We start from the raw sequence: 10904 nt of genomic DNA, 5'->3' as shown, positions 1-10904 counted from the left end.
GGGAGAGGGAGAGGGGAGAGAGGGAGAGGGGAGAGGGAGAGGAGAGAGGGAGGGGAGAGAGGGAGAGGGAGAGAGGGATAGGGAGAGAGGGGAGAGGGAGCGAGGAGGAGGGAGAGAGGGAGAGGGAGAGAAGGGGAAGGGGCGAGGGAGGGAAGGGATGGAGAGTGAAGAGACGGGAGAGGGGAGACAGGGGCAGGGAGAGAGTTAGAGGGAGAGAGGGATAGGGGAAAGTGGAGAGGGAGAGGGAGGGAGAGGGAGAGAGGGAGAGGGAGAGAGGGGAGAGGGAGGAGATGGGAGAGGGAGATGAGGGAGAGGGGAGAGAGGGAGAGGGAGGAGGAGGGAGGAGGGGGCCGAGAGGGGAGGGTAGATAGGGAGAGGTCTAGAGGGCGGAGGGAGAGCGGGGGAGTTAGATGAGGGAGTAGTGAGAGGAAGTATGGGATGAGGGATTAGGTGAGAGGTTGAGATTGGGAAGGAAGAGGGGAGCGGGCGAGGGTTGATGGGAGAGGGAGAGGGGAGGAGAGGGAGAAGGGGAGAGGGAGAGGGAGAGGGAGAGGGAGAGGGAGAGGGAGATGGGAGAGGGAGAGGGAGGGAGAGGGAGAGGGAGAGGGAGAGGAGAGGAGAGGGAGAGGGAGAGGGAGTGAGGGAGAGGGAGAGAGGGAGAGGAGAGGGAGAGGGAGAGGGAGAGGGAGAGGGAGAGGGAGAGGGAGAGGGGAGGGAGAGGGAGAGGGAGAGGGGAGAGGGAGAGGGAGCGAGGGAGAGGGAGAGGGAGAGGGAGAGGGAGAGGGAGAGGTAGAGGGAGAGGGAGAGGGAGAGGGAGAGGGAGAGGGAGAGGTGAAGTGAGAGGGAGAGGAGAGGGAGAGGGAGAGGGAGAGGGAGGGAGAGGGAGAGGGAGGGGAGAGGGGGAGGGAGGGGAAAGGGAAGAAGGGAGGGGAGGAGAGGGAGGGAGAGGGAGAGGGAGAGGGGAGGGAGAGTGAGAGGTGAGGGAGAGTGAGAGGGAGAGGGAGAGGTGATGAGTGAGAGTGAGAGGAGAGGGAGAGTGAGAGTGGAGGGAGGGAGAGTTAGGATGGGAGAGGGAGATGGAGAGTAGATGGATATGAGATTTAGATGTAGATGGAGAGGGGAGTTATATGTAGAGGGATAGTGAGAGGTAGAGTGAGTATTTGAATTTAGATGTAATTTATATTGAGATTTATATTTAATTTATATTTATATTTATATTTATATTTATATTTATATTTATATTATATTTATATTTATATTTATATTATATTTTATTTATTATTTATATTTATATTTATATTTATATTTATATTTATATTTATATTTATATTTATATTTATATTTATATTTATATTTATATTTATATTTATTGTAAATATTTATATTTATATTTATTGTAAATATTTATATTTATATTTATTGTAAATATTTATATTTATAGTTATTGTAAATATTTATATTTATAGTTATTGTAAATATTTATAGTTATTGTAAATATTATTATTATTGTTAATATCGTTAATATTATTATTATTGTTAATATCGTTAATATTATTATTATTGTTAATATTGTTAATATTGTTAATATTATTATTATTGTTAATATTGTTAATATTATTATTATTGTTAATATTGTTAATATTATTATTATTGTTAATATTGTTAATATTTTTATTATTGTTAATATTGTTAGTATTGTTAATATTGTTAATATTGTTAATATTGTTAATATTGTTATTATTGTTATTATTGTTAATATTGTTATTATTGTTAATATTTTTAATATTGTTATTATTGTTAATATTGTTAATATTGTTATTATTGTTAATATTGTTATTGTTATTATGGTGTTTATACCCGGTACCCATTAAAAATGGGTATAAGTGTATATTGTATTTGTGTAAAATCCAAATGTATGTAACAGGCAGAAGGAGGCATCTCCGATCCAATAAGGTATATATATTCTTGATCAGCACCAATAGCCGAGTCGATCTAGCCATACGTTTGTCCGTATGTATGAACGCTGGGATCTCAGAACCTATAAGAGCTAGTGACTTGAAATGTGGGTGCACCTAGTGCCTGCGCATATCGTTTGTTTCCGATAATCGATAACTTACTCCGTTTCCAAGCAATCGATAAAAATCGATATCGATATCCTTTTTTTTTGGCAATTTTGGTAAATAATAAGAACTTGAGTCACCAAACTTGACATATAGCTTCTAAAATAGAATATATATATACGCATTTGATGTTGGAAGAAGTCGGGAGCTCCCGACAAAAACCTTTTACTTGTTGTTATTGTTATTGTTATTGTTATTGTTATTGTTATTGTTATTGTTATTGTTATTGTTATTGTTATTGTTATTGTTATTGTTATTGTTATTGTTATTGTTATTGTTATGTATGTTATTGTATGTTATGTTTATTGTTATTGTTATTGTTATGTTATTGTTATTGTTATTGTTATTGTTATTGTATTGTTATTGTTATTGTTATTGTTATGTTATTGTTATTGTTATTGTTATTGTTATGTTATTGTTATTGTATTGTTATTGTTATTGTTATTGTTATTGTTATTGTTATTGTTATTGTTATTGTTATTGTTATGTTATTGTTTATTGTTATTGTTATTGTTATTGTATGTTATTGTTATTGTTATTGTTATTGTTATTGTTATTGTTATTGTTATTGTTATTGTTATTGTTATTGTTATTGTTATTGTTATTGTTATTGTTTGTTATTGTTATTGTTATTGTTATTGTTATTGTTATGTTATTGTATGTATTGTATTGTTATTGTTATTGTTATTGTTATTGTTATTGTTATTGTTATTGTTATTGTTATGTTATTGTTCATTGTTATTGTTATTGTTATGTTATTGTTATTGTTCTTGTTATTGTTATTGTTATTGTTATTGTTATTGTTATGTTCTTGTTATTGTTATTTTATTGTTATTGTTATTGTTATTGTTATTGTTATTGTTATTGTTATTGTATGTTATTGTATTGTTATTGTTATTGTTTATTGTTATTGTTATGTTATTGTTATTGTTACTTGTTATTGTTATTGTTATTTTCTATTGTTATTGTTATGTTATTGTTATTGTTATTGTTATTGTATTGTTATTGTTATTGTTATTGTTATTGTTATTGTTATTGTTATTGTATTGTTATTGTTATTGTTATTGTTATTGTTATTGTTATTTTTATTGTTATTGTTATTGTTATTGTTATGTATTGTTATGTTATTGTTATTGTTATTGTTATTGTTATTGTTATTGTTATTGTTATTTATTGTTATTGTTATTGTTATTGTTATTGTTATTGTTATTTTATTGTTATTGTTATTTTTATTGTTATTGTTATTGTTATTGTTATTGTTATTGTTATTGTTATTGTTATTGTTATTGTTATTGTTATTGTTATTGTTATTGTTATTGTTATTGTTATTGTTATTGTTATTGTTATTGTTATTGTTATTGCTACTCAACAGCCACACCAGGAAAAAAAATTCTTTCCCCGGTAGGGCTCGAACTCGCGACAGACCGCACCACTTGCTATGCCTCTACTCAACAGCCACACCAATAATTAAGTACTTATGATAAAAAAGGAACTAAAATAACATCACAGAAAAAAGTCGCAATAACCATGCTGTTAGAATGCGAAGCAGACGCGCATGAATGTGTGTGTGTACATGTATACAGAAATTCTTAAAGCTGCTGCCCCATTCAATTGCTCAGTTGCATATAACTTTGGTTTTTTCTTAACCGAATTTTATGAAATTTCTACAGTATATCTTATTGTACCATAGAATATTTGTAAATAATGAAAAAGTTAATTGCATATAAATTGTGGCTTAAATTGGTGGACAATAAAAGTTGGGTTATTAACTTGATTTATAGCTGTTGGATGGTAGCGGGGAGGTGGCGATAGGTATAAAATGAAAGATACTTGACAGATATTTAATATTCTAGAAGCAACATATCATGTTTGCTGGCTCTAGCTCTTATTATTTACCCAATTTGCGGAGTAAGTTATCGACTATCGGAAACAAACTCGATCTGCGCAGGCACTAGGAGCACCTACATCTAAAATTTCATACATACGAACGGACGGACGGATAGATAGACAGACGTACAGGGCTAGATCGACTCGTCTATCGATGCTGATCAAGAATAAATATACTTTATGGGGTCGGAAATGCTTCCTGCTGCCTGTTACATACATTTGAACTTTGCACAAACACAATATACCCTTATACCCATTTTTAATGGGTTCAGGGTATAAAAAATGCAGCTGTGTAGATGGGCAGCAACGGTAACAATATTTAGATGTATGCGTGTACCGAATTACGGCACCTCTGATGTTGCTGCCCAATGTACAGCAAAGAGGGTTTGACTTGGTCACTAGTCAACAGCGGACGTGCCGGCTCGAAGTTATATTTTTTTAAGTTTTATATAGCCCGACACGCCGTAGTGAGTGAGTTAAATTATACACGAGGTCGCTGGGCCGATATGCCGCAGTGAAAGTCGAATTAAAAACTAAATTTACAAAAGATTGATCAAAAATACCTAAGCTATTGTGTGCTTTCACAACGGCCGCTAGAATGCTTAGCTTGCGCCTCGTGCGGTGCCGTCGTGCAAGAACATCCGGCCCAGAGCTATGTCAGCATCTGCGGCTGGTGTTATGTTGCATTTTGCTGACCCCTGTTACCTCGTAAGAACATCCGGCTCAGTGCTATATCAGCAGCTGGTGTCGTTGGCCTCTGTTAACTGCTCCCCTTTTAAGTAAACGCCGCCCTTGGCCGTTCCTATCTCGGCGATCACCTTCTTAATCTCCTTGGCCGATGCCATGTTTTTGGTAAGCCGACGGTAGGTGACTCCGACGCAAATTATGGTGCAACACACAGCACCCAACAAGAAGGCTATTACCACGCTATCGACGCTCCCAATTTCGTCATTGACTTCCTTGATGATCTCCATGTTCATTCAGGCGATGAAGGTAGGGGAGACTCAACACGTATTGGTGGCCGGTGACGTTCAGAAGGGGAGATGCCGCGATGCCAGGGAAGTTACTCTGGACGTTGTTGCGATTCAAGTACTCAGTTTCGTTGATCAGAGCCCAATTATTGAACGTGATTAGATTCGTTCCGTGAACCCAAGTCTTAGTACCGTTGTCAACGCAAACTTTAGCAGGCCGGTTATTGATATTCAGAATTCCGTCACCGACCCATGTGATCGGGTCTAAGTGACTCGGCTGCATTTGGCAGTTTGCCAAGTCACCAGCATGCAGCTCTCTGGCACAAGAGCTGGTCGGTGAAAGTTGACAAAAGGTTCCTCCCGGCGTGGAAGTGCAAGGGCAAGCACTTGATCTCGGCACTCAGCTATAATGTTGTCGTTAATTTGTAGCACAGCATTCTCATGTGCAACTGGATACAGCATCACCTTTCTGCAAGCCATTTTGACTTCCGGGAACTTAATGATAAAGTGAAGGGCAATAACAGATTGTAATACTTTCACGGACGCAACGGACATAAGGTCAGCTATTGAAGTACCTGTGAGTTCATTAACCCAAACAGATTTCAAATCTGCGTGATCTAATATATTTGGGCTTCTGATATTAATTTTTGCAAGGGTAACAGCGAGCATCAAATTCGGCATTTCCATCAGCAACATTCTATTCCGAGCTAAAAGAGTATCGTATAAATGCCCGGAATCTATCTGATTCTTTTTTGCAGCTTTTAGTAATGTGTTGACACTTGTAGTGAGTTGATTGATTTGTTCCTGAACTTGTGTGTTGATAGGTACCTGTCGGTTGTTAGAGTTCACCAACTGTAACTCAGTGAATTTGATGTTCTCGAAGTCCCTGGCGTCAGGTGTTCCCGCAACTACTTTGAGGGCTGTGCCCAAGAAATCTAAACTTCTTGCCACCCTGTGGTGCACGCCAAGAGCTTCTAACAGATCTCTGAGGTGGGACGCATCTACGCTTAGAAGCTTTCTCATGTGTGACTGCGAAAACATTTCACATAGCTCCATTGTTTGGTTTACCATTTTCTCGTAATCAGAGATGTTTGCTGTGTGCCTGACGAAATTGAATTCCTCCCAGACCAGAACTTGGCCCTCAACAATGGGAATATACTTGGCGTGTGAGTAATTAGTCACACGCGCTGCCGCATTTGCAAAAAATAGAAACAGCAGAAACCCGAACCTGCGGAAGACAGACAAAACGGACCAAACTATTACAACGTGTAAATATTAAAACTTGAAGGTGAAACTAGCCTAGTGGCACAAATGTTGAAACTAATAGTTAAATTCAAGATGCGTAAAATCGATGTTTTATTTCAGCTCTCGCCCTACTTAAGGTTGTCCTTGTGGACCACCCTCCCTCCAATGAGAACGGTCGTACCAAGGTCTGCCTCTACGATCCGTTCTTCACATAAGGGCGTGAGTTTATTGCCAAGCCTGCGGTTTCTTTTTACTAGAACTTTTTCGCCTACTTCAAAGACTCTATTTTGTCGCTGGTCGTTCAACCTAGCACGGAGCGCATCTTGTGCACTTCTTAACTTTGGTGATATTTCCCTTTCGGGTTCGCCTGAGGGCACATGGAGGGCATCAACAGATCTCTTGTTGATGACCGAATGTATTGTCTTGTTATACTCAATCGTGGCTAGCATTATGACTTCGACTGAGTAACTGATGTTTCTCTCCAGCTTGAGACAACGTGCCAGCTCGGCTAGAGTGCTATGGAAGCGCTCGACTTGGCCATTGGAGGTGTTATGCAGCGGCGGCGCATTAACAATATGGATTCCATAGTTGTTTAACAACAGGGTCTTTACCGTTTGAGAATTCATCGAATGCTCGTTGTCACAATAAATTGTTCTGGCTCGTGGAAAGAAATTTAGAGAACTTATCAACACAGGTCAAAAAAAAAGTTGTCCGTGGAAAAAATATCAATGTGTAGCAATTCCCCAGGAGTCTCAGGGATCGGAGTTTCTCCCAGCTCCTGTCTTTTCGGGTGCCTATCGTATTTGGCTGATGAGCAGATTCTACAAGTTTCCGCAATTTCTTTAGCTACTTTCTCCATTTTAGGGAAATTGTATTCTGATAACACTTGCTTAACATTTTCTTGAACCTCAATGCGCGCCTTCCATCTTTTAATTTTGGCGTTCGGGTTTGACTCAGAAATTGCAAACGTTAACGGTTGGTGGTCCGTGAAAATGTTAATGTCTTTTACTCCATATAGGTAGTGACGTAGCTTGCTAAGGGCCCAAACTATAGCCAAAAGTTCCCGCTCGCTGGTGGCGTAGTTCACCTCCGGGGGTTTCAATGTTCTGAAAATCATTGAGATGGGGCAACCCTCTTGAGAAAGCACTGCCCCTATGCCGTAAGCTGAAGCGTCTGTCGTTAGATCAAACGGCTTCTTAAAGTCAGTGTATCTGAGCATGACGTTTTTTGACGACAAAATGTTGCGTAGCTTTTGGAATGACGTGACGCTGAATCTCAGAGAATTCTACCGGGATGTTTCGCGATCTATGTTTACTTACTGACCCATTCTCGCCCTTTAGAAGATCAGAAATGGGTTTTTCTATTGAGGCAAAGCCTTTGATGAAACACCTATAGTAACTAGCCAGTCCTAAAAATTATCTGATCTCGAATATATTCTTTGGTTCTGGGAACTCCTGAATCGCTTTGACTTTTTCAGGGTCCGTTGTAGCTCCATTACTGGTTACCACGAAACCAAGAAAACCTACGCTTTTCTTAAAAAAACGCGAATTTTCCTTGGAGATTCTCATATTTGCCTCGTACAGGCTCTTTAAGACCCACTCTACATGTTGGACATGATAACTTTCGTCTTTTGAGAAGACGATGACATCGTCAACGTAGACATAGCAAGATTTGCCAATTTGCTCACGCATTACGTCGTCAACAGTTCTTTGGAAGATGCTGGCCGCTTTCTTCAACCCAAAGGGAAGTCGACAAAATTCGTACTTCCCCCCGTTAACTGCAAAGGCTCTTTTTTCACGGTCACGCTCTGCTAGCGTGATCTGGTGATAGCCGGATTTTAGGTCCAATGTCGAAAAGTATTTAGCTTTGCCAAAATTCCCCAAAACCATTGGAATGTTAGGCATAAGGTATCTGTCTGCGATGGTTTTCTCGTTAAGTATGCGAAAATCCATTACTAGGCGCATATTCTTGTTGCCAAACTCGTCCGTCCCCTTCTTGTCCACCACCCAAAGTGGGGTTGTTGTAGGGGGAGACAGATTTTTGATGATACCGTTCTTCAGAAGGCTTTGAATCTCTTTATTAATGAATTCCGCTGCTCCCATGGGGTAATGGTACAGTCGGACATACATTGGTTGTTCATCAGTGGTCCTGATGGTTGCCACCACTGATGTGTTATAGGGAAGTGTTTCTTCCGGATCTGCGAAGGCCTTATGTTTGCTTTTTAGCATCTTTAGGAATGCATCTTTTACAGCATCGGGCGCGTCGGCGCAGTCAACATTGGTAAAGTTAACATCCGCGCACCTGTGGAATTCGATTTGTTCAGTTTCTGCGCCCCATTTGAGTTAGCCAGAAGAAAGATAAAGTGGAACTCCTGCTTGTGTCGAGGCCCACAATTCCATCAAATGTGGACAGGTTTGGGAGTAAGAAAAATGTGGCAGTTTTGCCGAATAGAGATATAAGGCACTTATGAGTGATCTTCGTGGTGCCGTGTATAGAATGGGTAGAGAAGGGAGAACTTATTGGGCACACACCTTTTAGATTTTTATGTGGTCTGATATAATTCTTAGAGGCGACCGTGTCGATGAGAAACCTCATCTGGATCCCTGCTACTCTTCTACTGATGTAGGGCAGCAGGGAGCTTCCCCTAAAAAATTGAGAGTGTCTGAGTCATAACCGCTACCATTGTCGTTGGCCATTTGCTGTTCTGCTGCTGCTGCAGAGCTAGCATACGAACCTGAATCTTGATCCGGCTCCTGAGCTGTGTGATTGACTCTCTGCCTCCTCTGTCCGCTTAAACACCCAGACGTGGCCGTTCTTTTGTAGGCTTGAGGAGCGCTAGAGTTAACGTAGGCTGGTGCTTGTGATGGTTGTAGAATTTTAGACACAGACGGATCGACGTCCATTGGTTCCTGTGACCCGCCACCTTTGTTCCACCTGCCACTCTGTTGCTCAAATTGACTTTGTTGCTGTTTCTGTTGTTTAGTGAAGTGAGGATTTTTGGAACCGCTGGGTTGCGGATCCCCCTGCTGTTGACCCCTATCTTGCTGACGGACCTGCGGCCTCGGGGTCAGTTTTCGTTCGCTATCTTCTTGTCCTTTAGTGAAGCTAGCGGCAAAGACGTACCTCTCATGGTTTGCCTCTACCTCTTGCGCTAGTGCTAGGGCCGACGGTAAGTCCTTAGGCTTTGCCGCGAACAGGACATCCGTCAGGCTACGCTTTAGGCCTGAGACAAAAACACGCAACCCATCATCTCTAAACTTTGTACAGAGCCCTTGGCCATGCTTGGTTCATAAGACAGGTTGACCTTATTGGTGAGATGAGTTAGCTTTTTCTCAACCTCGTCATAGTATTGTAAAATTGTTAACGAGCCCTGTCTTAGGGTGCTCATATCTTGCTTTATGACGTGAATGCCTCTCTTATCCCTGTATGTGAAATCGAGACGGTTTATTATGGCATCAAAATTCATTACTGTGCCAAACTGACCCAAAACGCCGTCAGCTGCCCCTCTAATTTTGCTCTTTATAATAATGACCGCCTGGTAGTGGCGTGAGCTGCCGTCGTATGGCTTGTAAATTTTATATGCCGCTATCGCAGCTTGTCTCCAAGAGGCGTACGTCTCTGGCACCCCCGTAAATTCTGGTGAGCATTTAACGGCGTCCAATGGTTCATTACATTGGACGTCGTTTCTAATTTCCACCGGCTCAAATGCCTGGACCGGCGGTGTTTCTATACTACTGGTAGATATTCTGCCTACCAATTCTTGTATCTGAGCGTCTAAGGAAGCCCTCATCTCTGCATCTCTTTGCCTCAATATTGCGCACTGTGCTTCTAAGGCGGAGGCCACTGTGGCCTGCACCAAGGCCCTAAGCTGCTTAGGCTCCATTCCTATTTTACACCTGTTGTCAGCGGTTTTTTGCGGGAGGTGGTGGAGTCGTCTGACTCAGATCCCCTCGCAGAGCTGTCTCTGTACCTGAGAAACGAGCTGTTCATGCACTATACTGTCAACAATAATAACAACACAATTTCAAGGGCAAATCAACAACAATAAATTAAATGAATGCTGAATTATGAGAGTTTATTGAAAATTGCTGATGGATGCAAAGTTGTGTTACTCAAAGTTAGTTTCAAATTATATTTTTTTACGATTTTATTTTAAATAAATCACGCAAATTGAAAAAAGTTTGTGCCAAATGTTGGCCCACTTACATTTTATTTGATCCTAGAAAGGTTGTATGTTCTACGTATAAAACTACTGATTCCCAGCTGCAGTCGCGAATGCTTTTTTTTTATCCCTCGCTGAAGTCTGTGGTGTTGGTTTACGTCGCTGCCCAAGCCCGCTGGTTTGGTGACAAGTCACTGGCCGAAAAGCTCCAGTGGCTTCGGTGTATCAAATGGTTTTTATTGTGCTTGTGCCGCTGACGTAAGTTGATGTAGGTCAGGCACAGCTTTTATTTTTTGAACTGGTAGGTTAGTTCTTTACACTGCACAGCACACAAAATAATTATGGAACAAAATGGTCCGAAAAAGTTGGGCGCCAATTAGGATTTAAATAATAGGTCCTCGCGGATTATTTTGATAGAACTTTATTTTGATAATGATTTATAAAACACTAGGCCGACCCGCCGTAGTGAGTGAGTTAAATTATACACGAGGTCGCTGGGCCGATGTGCCGCAGTGAAAG

The 10904-nt window shown here is 40.6% G+C and overlaps 1 protein-coding gene across 1 annotated transcript; it reads right to left on the bottom strand.

Moving 5' to 3' along the window:
- Positions 1-7638: 7638 nt before the first annotated feature.
- Positions 7639-10106, bottom strand: LOC138911739 (uncharacterized). The gene is made up of 3 exons (XM_070211122.1): positions 9707-10106; positions 8834-9446; positions 7639-8524 (listed from the first exon to the last, which is right to left on the bottom strand). The coding sequence occupies exons 1-3, from the start codon at positions 10104-10106 to the stop codon at positions 7639-7641; spliced, it is 1899 nt and encodes a 632-aa protein (XP_070067223.1).
- Positions 10107-10904: the final 798 nt, after the last annotated feature.

The sequence above is a fragment of the Drosophila virilis genome, unplaced genomic scaffold (assembly GCF_030788295.1).
Source record: "Drosophila virilis strain 15010-1051.87 unplaced genomic scaffold, Dvir_AGI_RSII-ME tig00002355, whole genome shotgun sequence".
Lineage (NCBI taxonomy): Eukaryota > Metazoa > Arthropoda > Insecta > Diptera > Drosophilidae > Drosophila > Drosophila virilis.
The sequence above is the reverse complement of the archived record's forward strand: the minus strand, read 5'-3'. Positions and strand labels throughout refer to the sequence as shown.

Coding starts and splice junctions, on each gene's coding strand:
- LOC138911739 (XM_070211122.1), bottom strand. CDS start 10,106: ATGGAGCCTAAGCAGCTTAGGGCCTTGGTGCAGGCCACAGTGGCCTCC. Junction 9,447..9,706: donor GGCAGCTGACGGCGTTTTGG/GTCAGTTTGGCA, acceptor TTTTTGTCTCAG/GCCTAAAGCGTAGCCTGACG. Junction 8,525..8,833: donor TGCCCTACATCAGTAGAAGA/GTAGCAGGGATC, acceptor CGAATTCCACAG/GTGCGCGGATGTTAACTTTA.